The sequence below is a fragment of the Papilio polytes genome, unplaced genomic scaffold (genome assembly GCF_000836215.1).
Source record: "Papilio polytes unplaced genomic scaffold, Ppol_1.0 DF823691.1, whole genome shotgun sequence".
Lineage (NCBI taxonomy): Eukaryota > Metazoa > Arthropoda > Insecta > Lepidoptera > Papilionidae > Papilio > Papilio polytes.
The window spans coordinates 3,744,353-3,772,231 of NW_013525513.1; the positions used below are offsets into that span (position 1 = coordinate 3,744,353).

Genomic DNA, 27,879 nt, shown 5'->3' on the forward strand with positions numbered 1-27,879 from the left:
TAAAAGGTTTTTAAAATATAATTTAAACAACTGTTTAAGTTAAATCAACTGCACGCATTTTTTTTCTTATCTTATCTTGGGATTTACACAAAAAGCTAACGTTTGTTAGGACCGTTAAATAAATCCCTTTGAAAGGGAAATGCAAAGAAATGCGACAAATACAAAAGGAAATAGAAGGATCGGTCCCTGTGGAGTTAGCTAGTACGGTAAAGCTTTTAATGATAACCGCTTGTAAAATACGAGCGCCGGGCTTTGATTCACATTTCCCTCTTTAAAGACGGAAGCTACCTTATAAAAGCAAGTTATCATACAAATTTTACCAGAAAATAAATGGTAATATCACTTCAGAGTCCGTTCTTAAAGTTTATCTACTTTATCTAAACTATAAAGAGAAAACATTTCTTTGTATACCAAGTTTTATATATAATCCTTCAGTTTATTTACTTTGGTACAAATATTTGCATGAATTTTCAATTTAATAAATTATAAATCTCATAATACTTTACGTTCAATGATAGCTGATAAAATACAACTCCGTAGCGCAGGCTTAATTAAAGGTCAGACAGTAATTCAAACACGAAACGCCGCGTCTAAATCTTCAAACTTTGTTTTATTTACGATTATGTATTTGCTTGGTTGGTAATTATTTTATACCTCATTTTATGGCACCCTTTCGATACTTTGTACAGATAAAGGAATTTGTAAAACCCTAAAAGTAACAAATTTGCTTAAAATCTAAATAAAAAGCTGTAACTCTAACAATAATGTTAGTTACGGAAATCTTGTTTTATTACTAGAATCATTAGTGAAAAATAAATTCTCAAATAAAATTCGTGCATCGTCGAAGTAATATCCAGAGATAATTGACCTCGTGCTTGACTTCTCCGCCAACTTTATTCATGTGAACTGTGCAATGAGCGAAATTTCCTTCATACAACAACTGTTTTGCATACGCGGAGCTCATACGAACTACAGAATTATGACGTAACAACTGTAACCTAATTTTCATTGAATATTAATTTAAATATGTGCCTAATTACGTAACTTTTAATCATACTTTAATAACTACGACTGACTTCTACAAAATAAAATCAAAGTGAAGAAATAGTGGTAGAGCCCGCTTTAACATCTTCGCAAGAATGGGCCGGCTCGCCCGGTGTAATACCACGACCACGCAGAAAACAGACGTGAAGTGGAAGCAATTCCGCGTTTCGTCTGATGAGTGTAGTGCCGGAGGCCTAATTTCCCTTTCCACCCTTTTCTTAAGAGGAAAGGATGGGCAGGAAAAGTGGATTTGACGGTGGAGAAGATGCATAGGAAGGGGAAATGTCCTCTTTGTGTGCGTCTCCTCCTCCGTCAATTAAGAGTAGGCAACGAATCTTCAATTGCGGATGTTTATGGGCAGCGGTCGCTTTCCATTTCGGTGGATTCAGGTGGCCGCTTGCTCGTTTGCCACTTATATTATAAAAAAATAATAATAATTAGGGCAGAAAATTTACATAACATAACTTAATATTCGACAATAGTTGTGAAGAATTTCATTCAGTGTGCAAAATAAGGTAATTAAAAATAACCTTAAAAATCTAAACATTGCCTGAATATAAAAGGTAGTACCAACACCAGCGTTCATTCGCTCTTTATTTCTAGTTTTAAAGACTTTAATCCATTACGTAGTACCGCTGGAGGGCTAAATATAATCGAGTAAGTAAGCAACCTACTGCTTGAGACCTCTTGTATAAAACCTTTAGAAAATACGTAATAGAATACATAAAAAGCGTTAGTACCTCTGTATAAAGCCTACAAAGAAACCCTACACAGGATGTTTTAAATCACGTAACATAAAACTTAGTTCATTACATTTATATTTATTAAGTTACGTGAAGTTTGTTTCTTGTTATCAAAGTTACCGTCGCTCACAAACATTCGCAATATCACAGGAGTTACGCAATAAATAAATTAAATAATATATTATTAAATTACTTTAAAACTTCGATCCTTGGCACTTTCAGTGACATTATTGCTTAGACATATAATATTATTCGATTCATTTGTTCTATTTTCCGCGTACGAATATTCCTAACATTGTGACAATACCAAAACCGAATTAAAAAAAACATTTTGTTCTACTCAAAGAGTTATTTAGAAAAAGAAACATGATGATATTAATGTAAGGGCTCTTCTAGTAGTTTACTTAGTAATGTATTTTTCTATTAAATTACAAAACCATCTAATGTTTTTAATCGATAAAAAATTGCAACTCAGAAATATTTTAATACTGAATTTAAGTTTTTTCTTTCATAAACTTATCGAAGAAGCTTAACAAACAAAAGCTCAAGTTGACTAAGTCTGAACATCGACTGTAAAACAATAACTATAACAAAGCGCCATGCCAAAATCTTCAATGTTTGTTTTATTTACGATTATGTCTTCGTTGGGAGCTTATTTGTTTTATGACACAATTTATGTCGTATCTTATTCAGACAGTAATAATATCTATCCCACAAAATTGGTTACAATAAAATGAAAATTAATAACCCGTATATTTTATAGTTAACGATACTTACACAATTTACAGGTACTTAACACCGTAATTACCTCCATTGTAATTAAACAGCTTTATGGTCAAACAATAAATTTTACTCGGAGTTTATTAAAATTTATTACGAAGTGAAAGTTTAAAAAGCAACTCAAATAAACGTAAAGACTGGACATAATATACTATTTAGTCAATCGATCAGGAAAAATAAAAAATGTCATAACATGACAATACAGTTTTTTTTAATAAACTTTTTTCTCAATCTCAAGCCGTATACTTGCATTAACGTATTTCCGTTTGTCAAACAACATTAAGCAATTGCAATAAATCGCAATTTAAAATTGTATTGTAATTGAACTAAAACTATGCATTATTCAGCGCGTTGTGCTTCTGACAGATATGTGTGGCACGTTGTTGTATTTACGGCTACCCAAAGACATTACAAAACCGATTCCCGTATCTTACGTGCTCCTTAGATTTATTTATCGCCCCAAACACTCGGTACTGTGAAAATCTTCGACCGACTGTGATGGTCCGATCTGATAAACATAACCTCAAAATTGTTATATTTCTACTAAATACATTTAAAAAAGCAATTTAGTATTGAATTAGAAAAACGTTGTCATAGACTTTCGATTTTAGAATATAATTATTGTGACGTTATGACGTCAAAAAACTTGATTTTACTTGCACAAGACCTGTTACATATGTATGTATTTATATGACAATGTTTTATAATATAAAGAGGTTATTTCTATACATATGTCCTATAAACAAAATGGCGAAAAACTGTACAAGATGTTTTGCGATCAAGCGGAAGCCGGCGGGTATCCCGAAGGCTATTTATCATTTTACGACATTCATGAGACGAAACAAGATTATGGATTCTATTAGGTGCCAGTACAAAGACACCGTGCGATCTTTGCGTTTTCATAATAAATAATAAAATCTCTTTTCTTCTTATACTTTTCATACATTTCCTATTACGACCATGTGAAGCACGGATGTAGTAACAAACTACTGCTACCGATATTTATCTTGCTAATAAATCAATCTACGAACGTTCATCAGTCCAAGTTAAAAAATAGAGCAAAAGTTATTTAAATATTGTACATTATAATTAATACATTTTCTTAGAAGAAACAACGAACCTACTTTTTCTCGCAGTTCCCAAGTTATGCGAAAATGAATGACACTTAACTAACACAAAACATTTAACGTAACACAAATTGAAAGCGAATTGATCCATACTGCCACATATTTGTAACTAATTTAATTGCAATGCGATACACATCATGGCGTATGTATTTGATGTCACCAATTAGTTCACCATCACATTAAAGCGTACAGGTTTTGATACGTCACTGAAATTAGTATTTCAAATTACATGATACATTTAATTTGCGTCAAACCGGTTTTCAACGAACTGTCATCATCAATTTAAGGCAATATCGATCAACTGAAGCGCGGGACAAAGCGCGACACATTTAAGTTTTCAATGCACTGAACGTTACGTTGAATTTTCCGACATTTTAATGCCTTAATGTTGATATTATTAATAGTGACAGAAAATTTAAATGTTCATTACTTTACTGACGTTACATCAGTAGAGTTGTTAAAATTGTCGAAATAATATTTATCTTATTATACAGATAAAATATAAACGTTAAAATGTTGTTGAAAATTGTATGTGTTATCTGTGATATAAATCAGGTAACCAATTTAAAAAGTAACCAATGAATAAACACATATGAATTAACTATTTTATGTCTTCCTTAACTTTGCATAGCGACTTATTATTCTTTGGTATTATGTTGTTATATGTTCATGTACGGATTAAGTTCCCGATATGGCAAAGTATGTATTATGAGTAAGTATAGTTATGGCGGGTAGTTAAACATCTGTAAAAGATTTAAAAGTAGACTAATAAAATATATTGATTCTACCAGCCAACTCATCTCATTATAAATGACTCAATTGTAAAAAAAATTTGAACAGCCAAAGTGCCTATCAGTTCTATCTTCATTGCAAATCAAAATCGTAAAACAACAAACAATCCTTTAAATCGATCCGTAAAAAAATTCGATCTTTTGGTCTTTATTTCATCCGAATGATATCTTTTAACACATTTGTTGTTTTTACGACATCGTGAAGACATTACAAAGGCCATTTTCTTATCTAATGTTCTCTTCGATTTTATTTCACATTTCCTCATCGTCGTATTTCGTAAATCATACGAAGTGTGACAAACATTTCTTACAAAGAGAAGTAAAAGGTTTAAATGTTACAAATAAAATGTAAATCGATTTGACCATAAAAACTACATTTATTTGATACTACTTTTGCCCGGGACTCCGTCCGCGTGGAATTAATATAAAACAAAAGTGAGTAGCGTATGTGTTTTTTCAGACTATGGTTTACATCTGTACCAAATTTCATGCAGATTAATTCAGCCGTTTTGGCTACAAACTCTAACAAACATCCATCCATCTAAACTTCCACATTTATGTTAGTTAGATAATCAAACATTGTTTTCTTCAAAATGTATTCATCTTTATGTTGTTACAAATTGAAATAAAACGCAATAAGTCTTGTACGACCATAGAGCAATATTTATTGAATAATATTAATAACTTCTACAAATAAATATCGGAGAAATATTGAACAACAACACAAATATTATGTTCTCGACGTCCTCTGCAATAAACAGTGGGAGCTGTTTTCTTCACAGTAGCTGCTAGTAACATTGTCGCCCGAAACGAAACCTAAATTAATTACATTCTCTTCCAGAAACTTCTTACAATATGGAATAAGCTGCAATAAAATTAAACTAAGTTCGTAACGTTTTAAAGAATCGTTTGCCGTTAATAAAAATCGTGAAAAGTAAATGCGAACTCTAGAGAGACAAGTAATTTTTCCAATATTATAAAGTTGTCGACGAATGAGTTTGCCATGTTAAAGCAATCTTACTACAATACGAGTATGTTGTCTCATAGTAACTTTGGTAACAGCATAACATACTTATTTCTAGACGATGTTTTGTATGACCACTAGGTATCGTGCACCGGTCATATAATAACATCCTGTCAAAGAAAACTGAATACATATGAGACTACTTAAACTTATGAAAAAAAAATTGAATACCTTTTTATGTTCCTCTTCTACGGCTTTATTAATTCTTTTCATTTCTTGTTTTAAATACGAGTTATCTTCGTAGCATTTATTAACCGCCCAAGTATTACCACTAAATATCAATGGCAGTACATACGGATATCCTAAAATAATTAGCCAAAGTCACGTCAAACATTTTACTTGAAACTAACTTTTGCCCGCGACTGCGGTTTAAACATTTCTATGAATTATAACACGAAATTTAAATGCATGAAAACGTAGGTTACAATACAATTATTTTGAGATAAATCATCGAAAAAAAATCGCATGTTAAACAATGCTGGACTATTCTGTTAAATTATTTCTCTTATAACAGGGAAATCTGTGAAAACCCAATAAGACGAAAGTATCGGCTTATACGTGCAGAAAAACACATGAAGCGTGTATGAAAAAAATATTAAAGTAGCATGTTGCAGAGAAGGTGCGAATATTTTAGATAATATGATACCTTTATAGAACAGCTCTCGCACGAAATTAATTTCGGGAGATACTTTCACGATCTTGTATTTACAAGATATAAGAAAGATATTCCCAAGATCGTATTACCCTTTTCGAGTATTCAAACGAACCAATTTTTGTACAGATTTCTACATTTAGAGGCCAGTCCCACCACTAGCTGATAGAGGCTCAGATAGGTTAAAAATGACGTCATTCTCAAATAAGGTAACAACATCGGATATTTCCATCACATATTTTACACGACGGATTGTTGTCAGACAATTTACAATTTGGTGGGACAGGGCCTAAATATAGTAATATTTGAATGCAAAGACTGCAAGTCATAATCAAAAATAGCTAAGATTTGGATATGTGTAACAGTGTCGTGGATACAAAATTCCCACATCGTGTCATCAAGATCCTGCTTGTTTTTTCATTCATTACCTTTTCACTACAGAATTCCAAAAAATAAGGTTAATAAATTTTACGATATAATTGCAAATAGATTAATATAATAAATCATATTTTATATTACCTTTGGCAGTGCCAATCGAGCCGTCACTAATGACGCCCATGTTGCTGCAAACTTTAGTCCCGCCGGTACGTGCTTTCCAGATTTGTTTCAAACTTTTGGCGAATTCAGCTGCCTTATAAATACATCCGTAAGGATTCCGTGCGGCATATGACGCCACCTTTTGAACGGTTTTTGATTAGAAAATAGTTTCTCAATTTAAAACTAATTTTTCGTTAAAAGTTATAAACATTAAAGTAAGTTATAACATTATAGATTGTAAGTTAATCTGTGAAAATCAAGGAATTCAATGAAATAATTCAAATTAAATACAGAATTCAATTAAATACATTCTGTGCCCGAGTTTTGATATCTCTTTTCTGCAAACGGCGACTAGCTCAGTGCATTTTTATACTCTTACAGCCTTACAAATAAACGCTACATAAAGTTAAACTTAGGAATAAACTGAGTATTTATGTATGTACAATCTGACGTCATATATAAATTCTAAGACATAATTCAGCATACAATGGTATATTACATCTTACATATACCTTTTCAATAAATTCTTTCCTCATCCACGTAGAATTGAATTGAGTATAGTCCAATTTCAATGTTTGCAGAGTCTCTTTGCTTATTATCTTCTGATCGCACAGCGTATTCGATCCGTCACCAACGGAGTCGGTTATTATAATAGGTTTTTCCACCTCGACGTGAAACACTCTATCATTCGCAGCCCAGACTCGCACCTCATTTATTTGATTAAATCGCACCTTCATTGTTTGAAAAATATTATTTTATTAAATGATAAAACGCTTGGAAAATGTTTGTGCTATGTTAAAACTTGACTATCAAGTAAACGTATTAGGTAAGTTAGGCATACGTCAAATATTTAAAAATGCCGTTTAATGTTTAAAACAAGATCTTTCTTCTGAAATTCGCAATTGATGAGTAAATACTAGAAAAATTAAACTTGAAAGAAAATGTAATCGAACATGTCTGTATTCTGTTTTGTTTAAAGATCACACTAACGTTTAAATGATCTCCCAGTACAGATTTCGAAATAGCTTCAATGGGTGAGGGACAGAAAAAGCCGTCCTTAGGTAAATTTTTGGATAAAGAGAAAAGAATATCCATAGCCAACAAACCATCGGCGAGAAAAATCGGTTTCATTTTATCTTTATCACCATCCGCTTTATCATCCTTAGTCCACGATAAATGATTAGCGAATTTAATTAAAAGATACATCGTATCAAACTGTGTTTCGTTTTCCATGCCAGCAACATCGAAATAGTTTGGATTGTCAAAATCAGATATAACACAAAAGACATCTGCATCTTTTGGACTAAAAAAAACGATTTAATTAAAAAATCTAATTTGTTGTTGCTATAGTTAGAGCTACATGTATTCTATTTAAAGTCATTATACCACATATTTATTAAAAAAAAAACAATTACACTACGCTACGCCGCTGTCTATAATAAAATAAAGGCTTTATAATACCTAGGCAGGTTTGTAGTGACTTTTATAGAACTGATATTTGAAAAAGCGCATTTCTCTAACTCCCATTTTAAAGTTTCTGCTGTAGCAACTTTATCAGAATACACCAATAGTTGCAAATCTATAAAAACGTTATCACCAAACACAGACCCAGACAATATTTTTATTAAAATTAATTGTGAACTCGGGACAAGTGGATTAACCATCAAAACTTTAATCTTTTTCCCTAGAGGTTCGCATTGGAAATTCATGATTATTTATTAATTTATTTACAGGTTAATCAAATTAAAATTGAAAATCAGTGATCAGTAAAAACAATACTAAAATGACATTGATTATTACTGGTGTCAAAACATAAAAATAAGTTTTTTTATGAACCTCAACCGCTGTAATACCTTGACTGAAATATAATTAAAACATCAAGCAAAATCGATAAACACGTTTCATTCGATCGATACTTTAACGATTATTAAAGTGGTAACCCAACTTACTCTTTGACATTTATTCGACATTCGATTCGACACGTCAAACATATTTTAAGTATTTTTGACATTAGAAGTCAAGTTATTTGTTTAGATAGAAATGGTTTTAATTATAATTGATAGATAATAAGAATGGCCTCTTCTAGAGATAAACAATCTGAAGTGTCTCCAGCGACGTCCACTTCTTCAGTAAGATCACAACTTCTTGAAAGATCACCGTCACTATCGTCCACTAAAGAAGATAAATGGCCGGAATTGTTATTGTCCAGACCCAACAAATCTTACTACTATTCTACAAAATGTAAGTAATTTATCTTGATAACATATGGCTAAATCACAAATTTTCAAGACTTTAATACAGTTTATGAACTTTTTGTGATTAAACAACAACAATCTCTGAATAAAAATTAACTAAGTTTGTTTGAAATTGTTAGATAACTTTTATTTTTAATATGAAATATACATCTAAGCCTTATCTTATCCTTACAAGCAGTATTAAAATAATTATAGAGCATATATTTGTATTTCATACTATTCCAAATTTCTATTTAATTTATGACTGTAAATTTTTTTCTTCTTTTTATTTTATAAGTTTGTTGATAGTTTTCTTTCCTTCTTGAATGAAGATATATTTGAGCAAATGGCTATTTCTTTTTTCTAGTACAAAACCTATAACTCTTTGAAATAAACAAAAGTATAAGTTTGTGTTGAGTGTAAAATCATTTTCATTTACATAAAATGCTGTAGAAAGGTAAATGACTAAAGCGTTGTCATCTTTAATGTAGGGTGGACCTTACTGCCTCAGTAGTTATGTATATTAGTTGGTGGAGTTTTAATAAATTTTAGTAACTAAATGTATCTTTCTTAATGTTGAGAATATTATAGGTTTCTATTATGTGTAAAAGTAATATTCATCATATTACAAAAGAGGAAATGAACATTTTAGTTTATAGATAAGACTTCCTGCTAGCTCGCTGTTTAAAAATTTCGAAGTCCAGTAGTTTATGCTGGGATTACTGAGTTGCCAACCATCTGTGTTGGAAATATTTACTGTCACTTTTTATTGTATCTCTGACCTTATCTCACTCTATATGTGATGGACTCGCCAGATAGTATACTTATTTAAAAAAAAATAATCTTGAACACTTAACATTTTTACTACTATTTATAATCTGACTGATGTCAACATTTTATTGTAATTGAAAGTTGAGGTGTGGCTTAACATTTAACAATTACATATTGTCCGTAAAATCATTAATCTTATCTTAATGTAAATGTTTATTAGTAATTCATTAGGGTGTTTTGGTAAATTAATTATTGTTTGTGAATTTTGATATTCAGTGGCTTATCTAAGAATATAATAAAATGTAATAACCATTATTGTTTAAAGAATTGTGCAAATGGAGAGAAATAATTATCACACTGCATGGGTTTTCATGTGCTTTCAAATGATCCAATTGATTTTTTTTTAAATAACATACCATAGGCAACAATAGACACTGTTACCTCTTTGTAAAATATATCTTCAAATGCCGACCTTCACATGAATAAATCAAGATTATGTCTTAAATCGAGCAATATTTCCCCCGCATCTAGGATAAAAAACCTATTGAGCTATCCTGGCACAAGAGACAGTTACATAAGAGAAACATAATTCTTTTTTTTGCTAAGATTTATGAAAATTCAGATTACGAGCACTGTCACGCTCGGTACATCGTGCAATAAACATATCTAAAACTGGACATACAATCATACTAATATTATAAATGTGAAAGTTTAGATGAATGGATGGATGGATGGATGGATGTTTGTTAAAGTTTGTAGCCAAAAATGCTAAACGGATCTCAATAAAATTTGGCATAGATGTAGTGGATAGTCTGGAAGAACACATAGGGTACTTGGTTTTGTTTATACCACGCGGACGGAGTCGCGGGCGAAAGCTAGTAACTTATATAAAAGTATAGGTACACGATTTCTAATTCAAACATAACGAATATTTTAAAAAAAAACTACCATTTTACCATCGCCTAAAGCTTACGCTAAATGGCAACACTGGTTAGGAAGTATTGATTTACCCTCGCACATACGAAGCTTCTAGCGCGACGTAGGAAAAATCAATATTCTTACTGAACGTACTGGAAAAACCATTACGGTGACTGTACTCTGCAAAACTTCATTGTTGTAACTAAATAACAAGTGGATTTCGTTCTTTGTCATTTGGAATAGAGCCTTTAGTAGTGTTCGGGTGAAAAGGCAGTTTTTGTGGTGTTTGAACGTTTTAAAATGTTCATAACAGAGTGATTACGATTGAGTTTATTGCGTTTACTGTTTTGCTTAATCGTTTATTTGCTATATTATTATGCGTTCACTCACTGCCGCGAACGGGGTAGCACCCTTGCCCGATTTGGAAGTTCCGTCTGAAATAAGGCGCAACAGCGGGGCCGACGTAGAAATGGCCGGTGCCCAAGATACGATCTACTTGTGCAATTTCCGCGTCTCCGTCGACGGAGAGTGGCTTTGCCTGAAGGAGTTACACGACATTGAGATGCAGGATTCCTTCACTCGTCCAAACGAAAATGGTGCGATCACTTCACCGGACGATCCGATGCATTCTTTGATGGGTAATTTAAATGGACTAGTATTGTACCACGTTTGTGCTCGTGGTAGAGTTTTTTTTATTATTATGATAAGAATGCATGCGGATGTTCATTAATATTTTACGACACACGATTTACGTAATAGAGAATTATCTTTACCATTTAGAAAATAGGTTTTCCATAGTTTTCTGTAGGTTTTATCTTCAATAGAAGTAGTTTAGTGGTTTGCGTAATCATTTAAAATGTTCTTCGAATACATAACATGAGTTAGTAATAAATGTATATGTGATTGACTGATATATATATTTTATTTATAGCTCGTGATCCAGTGGTGATAGAACGTAGCAACCTCGTGAACATCTCCAAATTGATAGTGAAAGAATTGATCGAGCAATCGCTTCGCTATGGCCGTATGCTCGACAGCGACCATCTTCCCTTGCATCACTTTTTCATCGTCCTCGAACATGTTATGCGTCATGGACTTAAACCGAAAAAGGTAACGTAAATGTATCCCTTAACACTAAAAACTACCTTGAACCTAGATGTTAGATGTCGTGTTAAATACTCGTAAAAATTTAATGTAACAAAGCCAACGTAAACGTAATTTGTAGGAAATGGTAAACACAAATATGTCGTGTTGTGGACTATAGTAAAATTTCCGTAGTTTACAATTAAAATAGTAAAAAAAAAATTACTAATTCTATGTTTACATTTTCAGGGGCTTCTTGGACCAAAGAAAGAGCTGTGGGATATACTTCAAATGGTGGAGAAGTATTCTCCGGAGGCGGCCGATATTACAGCCAGTGTAAGAGACCTGCCAACTGTTAAGTAAGTATATGTTTTGTATTTGAAAATGTTTAAAGGGGACTTAGTAACAAAACCAGCTTTCTTTTAGGACTGCAATGGGTCGCGCCCGTGCTTGGTTACGTCTGGCTTTAATGCAGAAGCGTCTTGCTGATTATCTAAGGATTTTACTGGAACGTCGTGAAGAGACTTTAGAGGAATACTTTGAACCTCATGCATTGATGTTGAATGAGGAGGCAGTTATCATCACTGGCTTGCTTGTTGGACTTAACGTTGTCGACTGTAATCTCTGTGTTAAGGTATGTTTTGTATTTTAATAGTTTTACCTTCATTTATTTATTTATAATTAAATACAAAGGTAAAAATATTAATAACAATATCATATTTTACTACTTTTATAGTTAAAATTTCGACCGTAAACATGTATACTACTAAATATAAATATATCGTGTTATAATTCTAACGCTTAATTAAATTAATAGTAAAATACAACAGTTTGGGTGTCTCTTATATATTTAATTGTGTTATACGATATTGATTTTAGTATGATTTTATTTGAAAGATTAAAGATTAAAAACTGATATATACATGAAATACAATAATAATAGAATACACGAACATCATTATCGTACCGAAAATAATTATAAGGTTAATGACATTTATCGAAATGCTACGACATTTAGTCTGATATCATTATGAACCTTGTAAAAAGCCATGACTGCTACGTTTCAACTTAGTTTTACCTATGTATCAAACAAAACCTTTTTCACCTATATATTTCCTTAGATTGAAATATGTACAGTAGTTTTTGAGTTTATTCATTATATAGGAAAATAAAAAATATATACCTACATTCATGCATAGACTATACATTTATTCTATTAAATTTTATTAATTCCTTTTATACTAATAAAATGTAGAATTAAGTTAAATTAAACCTTTGATAAGCCATTTTAGCGATATCTCGTCAATAATTAACTAATCATCGTTAAAAATTAATTAATATTATTACAAAGACTACATAAATGTTAACTTGTTTTATATTTAAATTAGCTTTCGCCCGCGATTGCGTCCGCGTGGAATTAAAAAAAGTATGTAGCCTAGGTGTTCTTCCAGATTATGTGACTCTTCCAGATTAAGGACTCTACATCTGTGCCAAATTTCCGAGATCCTTCAGTTGCTTAGGCTACACACTTTAATAAACTTCCATCCATTCATTTAAACTTTTGCATTTATACTATAAGTATTTTTAATGTATAACAGGAAGAAGATTTAGACAGTCAGCAAGGTGTGATCGATTTCTCGCTGTACTTGCGCGGCAGCAACTCCTCCAACGACATAGCCGGCAATGGAAACAACGCTAACACAGAGCCGAAGCAACGCCATATTAACACAATGTTGGACCAGAAAAACTACATTGAAGAACTTAATAGACATCTCAAGTAAGTTTTACATATGTAAAAGTGTAAAAAGATACGTATTCCGTCTTAACCGTGAAATTCCAGTTGTATTTGTCAAGTGTTCGACAATAGAAGCCTACCTCAAGAATGTCTGAGAACCTCGATAAGGTTAAATAACTCTGTTATATTGTGTTCAGATAATGTAAATAAAATCACGATCTTTATCAAATTAAGGCTGTATTTGTAATTAATTTATAGCATTTTAAATTCATTTTACAAAATGGTATAAATAGTTTCACTGTTTGTGGGTTATTTCGCAAAAATGTAAATGTTTACAATTGTGCCGTAAAGACGTGTTCGATCCCGGGGTATAGCCTACCCTTGAACTACGCATGCACCGGCGGTATAATTTTGTTAACGAGGGGTATAATAAAAGATATAGTACTTACCTACTCGAAGCCTCGTACAATCTGTACCGAAGAATAATCGTTAGAAAATGATAGAAAACCAAACTCGGATGCTGGAAAGTTGTTTTTAAAGAAATATCTCACGGGTGGATTTTAAACAATGGTTGCCGTGCGACTCTCGTTGAAACTGTTTTATTATTTAACGGGTTGTGCTAGCAGCAAGTTCATTGCACTAGAGACTTTAAATTACAATTTAAAATAGTAGGTAGGTAATGTAATAAAAATTAGCTATCTCATATATTACCAACAAGATTTTTGTTGCAGTGCCACTGTGGCTAATTTACAAGCCAAAGTAGAATCTCTTACAACCACCAATGCTCTCATGAAGGAAGATCTTGCTATTGCTAAAAATACAATGATTACACTTGTAGAGGAAAATAATCAGCTGAAACATGCTTTGGGTAAGTATATATTATACACAAATACTAAAATAAAGAAAATAAATACTACACATTACGTAATAAATAGAGAAATCTACATAAAATTAAATTCTTACAGTTTTTTACGTTTAATCAGAATCAAATACTACACAATTCTTTTTTGAATCTTGTTTTATGATTAATACCAATTCAGTTGACGCTATTTGGGTCATGAAATTAAAAAAGAAGAAAAAAACAAAATCAATTTTCACACATCGTAAAAACTATAGACTTGTAAACGGAGCCTTACAATTTCCAAGCCCTCGATAGATTTGTCGGTGAAAATCTCACGTCGTGTAATAATAGAGTGGGCATTAGATAAGACAGCTTGCAATACGGTGAGGCGGTGACTCACTTTTGTATCGCTTAGTATACATTAGTATGCGGCTCTGAGCACACGTATACAATACAATATTTTACCGCGTTCACAGTTATGCTATATTGCTATTACTTCGTACAAATGGGCAATTCGACTGTAAAGAGTCAAAATAAAACACAATTTTGGGCGAAAAGTGAGTTCTTATACCGGTGCCAGTGTTTATTTACGTCTGAACACGTGCTTATGTTGTTTTTTTTGTACAGGTCAGGATATAACCAAAGACAGTAGGATGAAAATAACAGAAGTGCTTTCTGAAGAGGAGGTAAGATTTATTTGCCTTTATTAGTTTTGTGTCAATTGTTTGTAATATATTCTGAATGATTTATTTTTATTTTGATTACAATTTGAAATTTAATGAGCATATTTGAATTTCTTATTACAAATTAAAAATACGGTAATAATAATACACTTTAACATTAGGAAAAACTTCTATTAGTCTTAAATAAATCACGATTAACAATATTAAAAACTGAATTCTCTTAAATATCAATTGGATGAATAAATGCAGTCATACAACCATTTCATTGTTATTCAAACAAAGTTGTTATTGTGGCTATTTCAATAAACAAACCCGCACTAAAACAAGTCCTTACACGATATCAATACTATACATGTACACCGACTTCGCTTGGGACAACTATATAGGATGTTTATAACGGACAGACTGACGACTTTATGAAGATAGCTGCAATATTTTTATGTGTAAAACGGAAGTCTGTATATGGTAACGTAGCGAAAGACTTGACTAAATTCTAACTAATTATAACGGTTTATACAACAGAAGTAACATATCTCGGTACATACCTATGTTACTAATGCAAACAGCATTACAAAATTATACCTAGACGATGTTTGTTATCTGGCTAAAACATTTAGGGAAGCTAAAGTATAAAAAAGCAATTAAAGATGCTCTTTTATTAATCTATTTCTATTCATGCAGACAAGCTTCTATCATAAACCACAAGTTCATTGCATAATGTTTACGTTTCATGCGCATGAGCAATAACATTCGAAAATTTAAAATGCAGTAATACCATGGGATAAATCTATCATGACTCAATGTTTGATAATACGAGATCTAAACACCCAATTTAAAATTCCCTAAACAAATAAATAAACTTTTAACTGCCAATAAAAATTAATAAACTATTATCGTTATAAAATCGTTGAAACTGATGAAATCTTCATGGATTATTGACATCAACCCTGACCAACATAAAACTTTTATTTCGTTGCGTTTGAAAGGCCACGGTTTGTATTCATTGAATCGGATTCAGAGAGAAGAATTGGTTATATTAGAACAAATGATAGCTACTAACGTAACCGCGTTTAAAAAGTGGCTTCCGTTATAGATTAAACTAAAAAAACTGAGTAAAATTGTTGTTAAATTATTATTAATATCGACTGCGAAATGAAAATTATCTAATCCGATTCGATGAGATAAGACGTAAGGAATGTATGGATCTTAATAGGTCACTAGAAAAATAAACACATAAACGTTATACTTTCCAAGCTATGATAAAATATGTTTTATTTTATAAAAACTTAAAAAAAAGCTAAAGTTCAAAGAAATTGCAAAACCCGCAGCTAAACTTATGCAATTCTTTTGTCTCTACTCGGCTCCTAACGATAGTGGCATGATTTTTAATGACAAACATTCCTTAAATTTGATTAACGATACTTGAGATTAGCTTGTTTAAACAAACTCATCAGTTTTGTTTATTGTGAAGGTTATACAATTCCATATTTTCTTTATTATATTAGTCATTGCGGCGGTCGTTTGACCATAATCGAGGATAGTTGTACGTACAATTAATATAGTCTTGCATATTTTATTACGTCATCGTATTCTTTATCGTTGATGACTACATAAAAGCACCTGTCCATCTGTTATTGTTTATTCGCTACTTAGAAATATCAGATAACGATATTCTGGCGAATTTGACAGGAAATAAATACATAATAGTGAGATTGCGTTCACACAATACTTATCTGAAAGAGGTAAGTGTTGACCTAAAAATTCAGGGAATTCACATGAATTTTTTATTATTTCCAGGAGAAACATAGCGTGAAGAGCTCCTCGTCGGATAAATCTAAGAATGAAAAGGATTCCGAAATGGGAAAGATGTTGGAAGAGGAAAGAAAGAAGAATATGGAACTGCAAAAGGAATTGGATTTGCAGGTAATGTTTTTTTTTTAATATTTGCTATTTTATTTTATTCTAGCTTTCGACTGTGAATCCGTCTGCGTAGAATTAAAAAAGTAAGTAGCTTATGTGTTTTTGCAAACTATGCTCTACATGTGTGCTAAATTTCATCGAAATTTATTAGCCGTTTAAGCGGAAAACTTTAACATCCATCCATCCATATATCAAATCCATCTAAACTTTATATTTACAATACACTAGCTTCCACCCGCCATTTTGTTTGCGTGGAATTAAAAAAAAAAACAAAAGGAAGTAGCCTATGAGTTCTCCCATTCTCTTCTCTACAACTATGCCATATTTCATCGAGATCCGTTCAGCCGTTTAGACTCAAACTCTAACAAACAACCATCCATCTAAATTTTCGCATTTTTAATATTAATATGACTATATGCTGATTTAATAAAATTCCGCCACTAAAATATTCCAGATATCGTTAAAAGCGGAGATGGAAGTTGCAATGAAATTGCTAGAGAAAGACATCCATGACAAACAAGACACCATTATATCTTTACGAAGGCAACTCGATGATATAAAGTTGATCAATTTGGAGATGTACAAGAAGTTGCAGGTGAGAACTTTTTTATATAGATATTGAGGTACTGTTTGACAATTGTTCGTGACGGTCCGCTTGCGACAGGAAATACTAGTTGACCTCAATACAAGGTGACGTTAACAAAGACACCTCAATGTGGTAGAAATTACTATAGATTGCGTGATTTTTCGTTTGCATCTTTTTTTGCGGTAATAATAAGTTTTTATTCATTTTTGATATAAAGCATGTTTTGGGTTGCATTCTGAGGTTAGATTTAAAGGTCATTCACTTAACGTGGGCGATCGCGTTACGACAATCTGTTCATCTTGCGGATTCATTAATTTAGCTTGTGCTTGTAAACTCGACTCATACATTTAGCTTTGTGTGCTTGCTTTATTATATTATTTAGAAATTGCAGCATGAAAATATTTTTTAATATAAATTTTTGCTTTAGTTTCTAGAAAATTGCTTGTAATCTAAATTTTAAGTTAAAATAAAGATCAAACTACGAAAAATAGGCAAAAAATTCAAAGGGTCTTATCCTCAATAATATGTCGTCATGCTACAATTTCGAAAAAACAAACCTTCAGTTCTATATATGCATATAAATGTATATATTTATGTGTTATGTGTAATTATATTCAGCCATATTAGTATACTATTTTTTATGTATATATTTATTGTATATGGTACTAATGCAATGCTGTATTCATCAATGCCGCGCTTTTCATACGGAAGGAATGTGAAATGGAACTAACGCAGAAGGGTGAGATGGTCTCCAGGCTACAAGGGAAGGCTGAACAGATTGGCAAAATACTTCACAACCTTGAAAAATATAACCACTTTCTAGGACCGGACCACGAATTGGTCAAAGCGTTGCGGTCTCCCTCTAGCGAGACCAATGCGGGTGAAAGAGATATGCGCACTAAAAAGGACGAAGGTCCACCTAGCAAAAAGTTGAACCTACAGGAAATACCACCTTTCAGAAAAAATAACAGCGTCGATAAGAAATAAACTCGAATAGATTGAAGTTTTAATGCTTAACTAAAAATTTCATTCCTAAATCCAATTGCAAACAAAGCCCCAACTAAGGTGGTGTTTCCTATTAGAAAATCACTTATGCAACTTATTAAGGCTCGTTACACAATTATCTTACAAATTAGCTATACGGTTTGATTAGAATTATATTTACATTACTCGATACCAATGCATCCGATATAACCTCAAAATGGAATTACCACAGACTAACATAGTTTTAGACACGCATATTTATAATGCTTGCTAACAATTTCAATATTACGATAGTAACATATTAATTTAGCTAAAGTTTACTGGCTTTGTTTTAGGAATGTGAAAGTTCCTTGAAACATAAAACAGAGCTAATTGCCAAATTGGAAGCAAAGACTGAGTCAATGGGCAGCACGATACATCAGCTCGATGAGAAGTAGGTTTATTTTTTATTTTATATGACACGCCTCGCGCCGCCCAGCTGAGGAATGTATCTCCGACACACACTGTGGGAACTGAATGTGGCCGATTACGAATATTATAATCGATATTAATTTTTTTAATCTGATTTTGGTAAAAATAAAAGAAAAACGAAATTAGAAAGCATAAGAATAATTGGTAAAGTTGACATGAAAGTCTTTGGCATTTCTTGAAACAGTTATTCTTTGACAGCTGCTAGTCTAATGAAGTTTTAAAAGCAAGATTGCTAATTTCTCATTCGAATTATATTTTAAAGTAGAGTACTGATAGAATACGAATAGATTTAAATTTTTAAACGTTGCATTTTGATATTTTTAGAAATCGATAAATTCGATTATCGTTTCGTAATCGGCTGCCACTAGTGATGTGACATGTCGATTGTATTACCGCTTCACATATCAATGTATCGAGACACGCGGCGAGCGTCGCGTCGGGGACGACTCTTGTATTGATATTGGCAAACCATCACGGTAAACCGCGGATTTTGTGATTAAAAAAAATATATATTTTAATAAAGTCATACAAACGTCAATAAAACTTCGATGGCAATGCTATTCGCTTTAGCTTTTGCTATTACGTAATTTAGGTACAGATGATGTCTTCATTTTTTACATTTGTTATTTTTAAACTAATTTAAGATTAAAAATCGTGATTGAAACATTATATAGTTTAGTACCTAACGAGTGCAAATAGATGTTTATTTTCGATATTCAATGTTTTTTTTTTGTATTTCATTTCGTTATACAAATTTGTATTGTGATGTTTAAAGTATATTTATAAGTTTATGGGAAAATTTTCATAATTCTCAATGACTTTAATAGTATTAATTTTGTGATTCTAATTCAAAATAATATGTATAATTCATATAGCCCTTATACTATTCGATCTCATTTATTCTAAATATAATAAAAAAATATATGAATCCGAATAAGTCATATTAAAAAAAAAATCGCTTATACCATTTAGAATGAAATGTACCTAAGAAACTTTAGATTTATTTATTAAAAACATTGTAACTCCGGAGGCCCTAGTGATGTAAAAGCCTTATTTGTAATAAAGTATATTCATTCTAGAAAATGTATTTTATTGAATACGAAACCGAAACAAGCTTTATTTTGATTTTATGTTTATTGTGTAGGTTTGCCATTATCGATATATTGAGTTTGCATGCTGTACAAAATTAATCAAACCAATTAAATTATTCCTTGTATATTTATTCAAAATTATAATAATTATTTATGTTGCATTTATTAATATTATTATTTATCTCGTCAGAAAACTATATTCCTTTTGGAGATATTTATTCTACACTTTATTTTACAACGTTTTTATTAATTTTATTGGTTGTTAAATCCCATATCCTTTTAGTTTACTATAAATCTAAACATACCTTTTAGATTTTTATTAAAAAAACATACACATGTATATTTACAAATAATGAAACAACGAAGAAAACTTTACTTCCTTTTACAAGAACTTCTTAATACATTATTCTTTTAAAATAAAAAAAAATAATGTCAAATATATTACCACCTACTGTTAAAAAAAGGCAACACAAAAAAAGGCAATGTAGTATTCGGTTGTCGTATAGGTTACAAGAGGATAAGTTAACAAAGAAGAATCTAGAAGAGAGCGCGAGGTCATTAGGACAGAAGGCGGCCGCAGCTGAGACTAGAGCGGTCGCCGCAGAAGGAGACTTGAAGATTGAGAAGGAATGGAGAATATCTCTACAGGTATTCTATGACTACAATATGGTAAAAACAGAACGAACTAAGTTCATTTGCTGCTAAAGCAATATCTAAAAGATGTTTCATAATATCAAGTTATAAGGAAGTTAATGTACGAAATGCTTACAAAACAAAGATTTTTTTCTTATATGAAGAAACCATAGATATTATTAACATTAAGATCTGTACTGTTATGAGTGAAGTTATATTCTAAAAGACACCTCTGAAAAAAAAATTAAAAGCCAAAATCGTTTTAATATTGTAAATGCCAAAATTTGGATGGATGAATGGATGTTTGTAGCCTAAACAACTTAACGGATCTCTATGAAATTTGACATATGTAGAGCACAGTCTGGAATATCACGTAGGCCACTAGTTAAGTTTTTTTTTTAATATCGCAAGAACGAAGTCGCGTTTTAGGTTTTTTAAAAAAATGTCAACACTTGATTCTATTATTGTTTCTGTAATTTGTTAATTACACTTTCAGTCTGATTATTATACAAATTAAGTTGACCTACTCGTTTTAATTAAATTCACGTGTTCCATACAGTTTAATGAGCGGGAATTAATGTCCTTGCTTACGGTGATGACACTAATTGCGAAATTAAAAAAAGGGAAATAGAATTTTACTACATTAAGGGCCTGTCCCACCAAATTGTAAATTGTCTGATAACAATCGAACGTGTGAAATATGTGATGGAAATATCCGATTTTGTTCCTTTATCTGACAGTCACGTCATTTAAGCTATCTGAGCCTCTATCAGCCAGTAGTGGGACAGGCCCTAAGCCTAACAAAACTAAAACGTACTTTTCATAGACAAATAATAACGTGATATAGAAACTATTAACCGATAAAAGAAACAATACCAATCTATGTACAACAAAATATTTATTACGTCAATAGTTTACATAGAAGTATATTGTGGTTTCACAGGATTCTATGATGCGTGATAGAGACAAAATATCAATATTAACACAAGAAGTGGAATCGCTAAAATCTATAGGAAAAGTAAGTAAATATACATCCTTATATCGCCTGGTAAAAAATCGAAATAGATTCATCATTAGTTTTTCGGTCTATTTAGAAATATATCGCATTACAAGAAGAACAGCATACACTTAAAGCACAATATATCGAAGCTCAGAAGACTTTGGAAGAGGTAGGCGCTACTTTAAGTGAGAATAAGCTCCAATTAGCTGAGCTTTTGGAAAAAGAAGCTCACTCTACTACTGAAGACACACCGAACTGGACAAGTGATAAAGACGCGGTGGCATGCGCAGCTTGTACTAAAGAATTTAATATTGCAAGGAGAAAGGTAAGACGTAATACGTAGACTAATCATACTAATATTATAAATGCGAAAGTTTTGATGGATGGATGTTTGTTACTGTTAGTAGGAAAAACGGCTGAACAGATTTCGATGAAATTTGGATAGATATAGACTAGTTTATTGTAGTTTAATGTCTTCTGCTGTTCAAAGAGTACTGAAAACTGAAAATGTTTACCATAATTTTACAGTATAGTATGTCTAAATAAGGTTCATTAGTTTGATTTTGTTCTTTGTTTTATATTTGTTGTATATTTTTTCTATATGTTCTATTTTTTTTATTGATTTGTCTTTGAATAACCGAATAAATAAAATAATGTTTTCTATTTTTTAATCCATAAGTAATATTATTTATATTAATAACTATAATCTACCGATTCCAACTTATATGTGAGGAAAATCGAAAAGATTCCCTACTAAATTGTCAAAATAATCACCCTTATTTAGGCAAAATATAATGAATAAACCACTGTATGAACTGTTTTTAAAATTCGAGGTTAGTATTTTTTTTTTGTACTATTAATAAGTACAGAAAAAAATGCTAAAACAACTTTTCCTTCCAGCATCATTGTAGACGGTGTGGCCATATATTCTGCGCGGCGTGTAGCGACAAAACTGTCGCGTTACCTGGCAACACTAAACCTGTCAGAGTTTGTGACACATGTTTCAATGAAGTCAGACTTACGTAGTCTTGAAATAATTCCATTTTGGAACACAATTAAGTCCTAGAGGCTCTTGTATTTGTATGCTGAAGAAATGCAAATTGTAGATTGCCGTCAACGGTGCGTGTTAAAGGAATTTGTAACTAAATGTTTAAGCTTTAAAGCTGCTAATCGCTTAGCAGAATTGTTATTTAGCCCCTAATTTACTATAACCACTAAATTATGGTTCGCTAGTCGTATCGTATATTTCATATATCAATCATATTTTATTTAGTGTGATTAAATTGAAATTTAATTTACAGCGACTTAACTGCCACTGTTATTAAAAATGCATTTTATCTAAAGAAATTTTATTAATTCAATATTGACATTAGTAAGGGATCAATTATCATTTTTGTTTTAATTTTTATAATGTAAATTATTGATTTGTTAAAAAAATTAAAATATTTTGTATCTCTTTGTATATCTTGCTTCCTTTTTACTTCTCTTCGCTTCTACTTCTTTGTTCTTTACACTTACAAAAAAGAACGTCCTATTAAGTACTAGTTTACTTATTCAATTCTTGCCTTTTGTTAACCGTTATATTTTCAATAGTTTGTACAAAATTATTGTTAAAATGTGGAACTTTAGTAGAAAACCATAGTTAAAAAAATACACATGAGTATTCAAATGTAGTAATAGTATATAGTTTACAAAAATCAGAGTGATGTCGATGTGTTCAAATGTTGTTAAAATTTAGGGCCTGTTTCTCCACTAGCTGATAGAGGCTCAGATAGCTTAAAAATGAAGTCACTGTCAGATTTTTCCATCGCATGTTTTTCACGTTGGATTGTTATCAGACAATTTACAATTTGGTGGGACAGGCCCAAGTCTGGTAAATATTTGTTATTGTCTCCGATAGTAGAGGATAGCAATCACTTACCCATATTATATCTTTGGTACGTTTTTTATAAAAAAAAAATGGGTTACTTCATAGTTGCCAGTGATATCTTACGAAAGAGACAACCGTATAATGTTTCAGTAGGTAAGACAGAGAAAGATGTCTTTTGCCTACAAAAATGCGCTTTGATTTAATTCTATATTCAGAGACTAGAAATAATGCTTATTGGAATTATGTTTCAGATATTAAATAAATATTTCATTGTAATTTGTAAATCAATTTAAACATTTATAAATAACTTTATTTCTATGTTGTATATTTTATTGACATATTTAATGTTTTACTAAATGAATATAAGACTAATTGATAAACGAATTTATAATTTTTGGATTATTATTGTTTATCTTGACATGGTTACAACGAAAAAGCGTGTTTTTATTGTTATATAGTGTTCATTTATAATCAATTTAATATGTGTAAATAAATGTATAGTGATGAATTATGGAAATTATATACGATTAACATGGATTTTTTGTTTTTATTAACTTATTTAATTACTTTTATAATTTAATAATTTATTTATAAATAAAACGAAACAATATTATATTTCTTCAGACATGACGTAGTTTAATATTTGTTCCATCGCAACAGGGTTTTCTTCAGGGACCTGAAAATGGACTTATTTGTATGAATAGTGGGAATCAAAACTTAACCAGTGATCATAAAACAACAATTAGTATCTCTCTCTGTCTCTCTATCGTTGCTTCTCTCTCTTTTAAAAAATAGAGGGCCCCATCGTTATTTCAACAATTAGCATTGAATGTCCACTAATATGATAAAAGATTTTAATTTAAATTAAATACAAGAATAATTAATATAAAATGTATACTTATTTACCCAATGTCCAGATCCGAAAACGGACCAGAAACTCAATCTGTATGCTTTTTTGTAAAATCCATTTCTATAACCGTTTATGCGTACTCGTTCAGCATTCCTGAATTCTTCAGCACCGTGCCATCTTAACTTGTGCACCCAATTGGACGCTCCTATTACACGTAAAACATAATTTATTCTAGATATTTCTATGATAATTTATTAAAGTTTATTTGAAAACTTACCCGCAAGTGGAGTCACAACATCTAAGTTGCCATTATAGACAGCTATCTTCAATGATGTCTTGTTCAGCAATTTTTCTACTGCAAAAATATCGTTTTTTTAGTAAATGCTCAATCCTTTGATTGCTTTATTTACGAGTACATCCGACAATATACGATTTGTAGACGACTGAACTTAAGTTTTAATTCGACGGAATTTTTGTAGCAAAAAATACAAGTTACCAACAGAATAAAATCAAAATCTCACGTATTTTTCTCTTAACTAGTTCAGTATTTTTTAATTAGTTGTTGGTTACTCTGGACACTAACAAATCAAGGGTTAAGAGCTCTATATTTAAATATAATTTTGCACTTACAGAAAGAAGCTGATGGTACGAAGAACGCGTTATTTAACGTATAAAAAGCCTCATCCGACATGTAGTTCCATTGCAAACTCTGATTGACGATCGTAAGCGTGGGTTTGACGTATTCATTAACTTTTCTAGCCAGTTCATCTAACGCAGGATATGGACTGGCTTGGTTAACGTTATTGAAGTTTATCTCCATACCAGCCTCCATGTTTAATATACGAAACATCAATGTATTCAATTTCTCAGTGTACACGTAATCTTTTTTATCAATGTAATTAATCATTTTCTTTACTAAATTTCTCGTCTTTTCGTACGTCGTGATATCGATCACTCCCTAAAAATAAGAGAAAATTAATAATATTTCACGTCTTGATCCTTTATTCTGCAATTTTATTGATAGTGTTATACAATGTTTAGGCGCGGATATATCCAGAACACAACTCTTTAATAATGTAAATAAATAAATGTATATCAAACCATATTATAGAGGAAATTTGGTTGCACTAACGTACTCTCCTTCGGATCTACCCAACCGCTGCCAATTCCCATACCTCGAAAATTCATCTTGAGACGTTTCTTTTCAATCGACTGCAAATACAAGCGTCTATAAAAATCTCAACAAGCATTGAAATTGCATGCAAGAAGCAATGCATGCAGAATAAAACCATCTCTCAGTACCGTATGCAAATAAACGCCCAATCTCGGACACAGTTTGCCCCCGTAGCTCTGACCGAACACATATGTGGGTGTTTTACGAAATTGCTTATGCGTTTTAAAGAACGCCTTTATAACTTTCGTAAGGTCTAACGCTGAGAAAAAATGTATAAAAATTAAATTTACATAACAATACAATGCAACGGACGAAAGTTCAAGTTGCATACAATGCATTTATCACGGTCGATGAAACCGATGATACGGGGAAATATATAACATTTAAAACCGTGTCCGCAGCGAAGATTATAAATTTTGATTACTCTTTATTTTTATCTTACATCTTAAAAACCAGTCCTATAGTCTGGCTTGACCATAAAATCTTTAATTGTAATGCAATAATTGTGATTATTAAACCGGCATGTAATATTGCAACGTTATAATTGACTACAGAGGTAAAAATTTAAATTAGTAAAACCGCTTTTATTTATCTCAATTGCTACATAGGTTTTGTCGGTATTGTGTTAAATATAAAAATTCTTCGTATTATAACTTTACTTTAGAAACTAACACAATTATTTACTTACCCATTTGTCTGTCAGTTTTTACTAACAAAGATTTGTTCGTCACGTAACTAAAGCCTGTGCCTACTGGATGATCAATTAACAGTAAATTCCTTCCTTTCACCTAAAATGAAAAAACATTCTCAAATAATCGCAAACCATATACTTATTTTTTTAATTAGGCGATTAGTACACAAGTTAGCGAATAAAAATTGAAAACAATAAATTGTCCGAGCCTCGTCATTGACTCATAAATTGGCTAATAAATTAAGTAATTATAAGTCTTCATAAAATGATGAAACCAGCGAAACAAAGTAAGACGTGTGACAGTACAATGCCCTATTGTTGCTTCCATACCTTACTTCAAATTCGCCGCGAATGCAGGCAGGTTAATATGTTCAAAACATAAATTAATTTTCTGTCATAACGACTCAAAACTTACCCATGTATGATTTCGCGGTTGCATGTTCATATCCAGAGGTCCAATTTCAGCAAAATTTGCTATCCCACTAGCGGCTAGACCCGGCCCTCCTTGTATCCATATGATGAGCGGCTTTTTATCAGCTTCAACAGATGTACCATCCGCGTAATATAACCAGTAGAATAAAAACGCGCCTGGTCGAACTTCGACGTATTTTTGTACACTCTTCCAATTGAATTCTTTTAAAGTATTCATATAAGGGTTGTGTTCTGTAATATTATAGTTTATTAGATCCCAAATGTTTAATCAAAACAATGCTGTCCGTCGCATAGTTTTGATTTCGTTTGTCGTAAAAAACTATATAAAATACTATCTGACCCGTATTGACCCTTACAGCCAAGCTGTTTTGCATTTTTTTGGTTCCAATACGAAACAAATTACGATTTAACTCACACACAAGTAAGCTCACTTTAAACATACCTTCACATCTTAAATGTCCCGCCAAACACGACAACATCAATAAGCCTAGAAAGGTCACGAACATTTTATTCACAACGAAACTGCGGTGAACTAGACAACCGTGTGTACAACCGAAACACTCGGATACATTTAACAAAATAAAGCTCATCAAAATATTCAATGACATCGCGCGATACCATCGTAACACTAAACGAATTAATTGAGGAAAATTAACTATCAAAATAATGTACGAACACACGGCTTAAACAACAGCTAAATGGTGTCTGTCACGCGCTCGCTAACCATCGGAGATACGTAGGTGGGATATCCTATTAACTAATCTTTACCACATTGCAATTACGCCCAGTTGTCGACATGGTACACTAAAACGCAATTTCCAATGATAATGATTACAGCAACTGTATTACAATCACAAACGTAAAAACAAACTGGTTATTACATTTCTCCGATACTACACGTATTTGTCAATAAAACAATTTGTAAATGAATATTTTTTTATTAAAAGAATAAATCTAGAAATGAGCCGAATATACCATTACTACTGTTAGTATCATGTATTATTCTATCGCGAGGACGTCTGTTAGAATTTCTTTCAGGGAGCGTCGAGAATTGTATGTTATTGATATATTTGGAGTTAAATTTGGATGTTGTTTCTGGTGGTCTGTTGGTTGGCCTGACTTGCGTGACCCCTACCACATGTCCGAGTGGAGCTCCCACCAAGCCGGGTCGATAGGCCGCTGTCGTTTCTTGAGCATCTTCATGAACAGGTTTA

General features: G+C 31.7%; 3 protein-coding genes across 4 annotated transcripts; 1 reads left to right on the plus strand and 2 right to left on the minus strand.

The window, feature by feature from the left end:
* Positions 1-5,125: 5,125 nt before the first annotated feature.
* LOC106104159 lies at positions 5,126-7,998 on the minus strand. Its single transcript, XM_013284112.1, has 5 exons — positions 7,689-7,998; positions 7,211-7,429; positions 6,681-6,837; positions 5,681-5,811; positions 5,126-5,350 (listed from the first exon to the last, which is right to left on the minus strand). Exons 1-5 carry the CDS (start codon positions 7,929-7,931, stop codon positions 5,216-5,218), a joined length of 885 nt encoding a protein of 294 aa, XP_013139566.1. The 5' UTR covers positions 7,932-7,998; the 3' UTR covers positions 5,126-5,215.
* A 679-nt stretch (positions 7,999-8,677) lies between these two features.
* On the plus strand, positions 8,678-24,055 carry LOC106104237 (protein RUFY3). Of its 2 annotated transcripts, none has more exons than XM_013284218.1 (14): positions 8,678-8,939; positions 11,553-11,731; positions 11,954-12,063; positions 12,131-12,338; positions 13,303-13,481; positions 14,171-14,307; positions 14,908-14,966; positions 16,761-16,886; positions 17,338-17,478; positions 18,789-18,886; positions 20,522-20,663; positions 21,592-21,666; positions 21,743-21,973; positions 22,549-24,055. In XM_013284218.1, the coding sequence occupies exons 1-14, from the start codon at positions 8,771-8,773 to the stop codon at positions 22,672-22,674; spliced, it is 1,980 nt and encodes a 659-aa protein (XP_013139672.1). In that variant the 5' UTR covers positions 8,678-8,770; the 3' UTR covers positions 22,675-24,055. The 2 variants fall into 2 exon arrangements, with proteins under 2 accessions (XP_013139672.1, XP_013139671.1); XM_013284217.1 differs by lacking the exon at positions 8,678-8,939 and adding an exon at positions 10,760-11,217.
* Positions 24,056-24,113: 58 nt separating this feature from the next.
* On the minus strand, positions 24,114-27,451 carry LOC106104238 (retinoid-inducible serine carboxypeptidase-like). Its single transcript, XM_013284219.1, has 9 exons — positions 27,108-27,451; positions 26,649-26,896; positions 26,231-26,330; positions 25,671-25,801; positions 25,470-25,580; positions 24,999-25,326; positions 24,646-24,723; positions 24,425-24,573; positions 24,114-24,194 (listed from the first exon to the last, which is right to left on the minus strand). Exons 1-9 carry the CDS (start codon positions 27,271-27,273, stop codon positions 24,129-24,131), a joined length of 1,377 nt encoding a protein of 458 aa, XP_013139673.1. The 5' UTR covers positions 27,274-27,451; the 3' UTR covers positions 24,114-24,128.
* Positions 27,452-27,879: the final 428 nt, after the last annotated feature.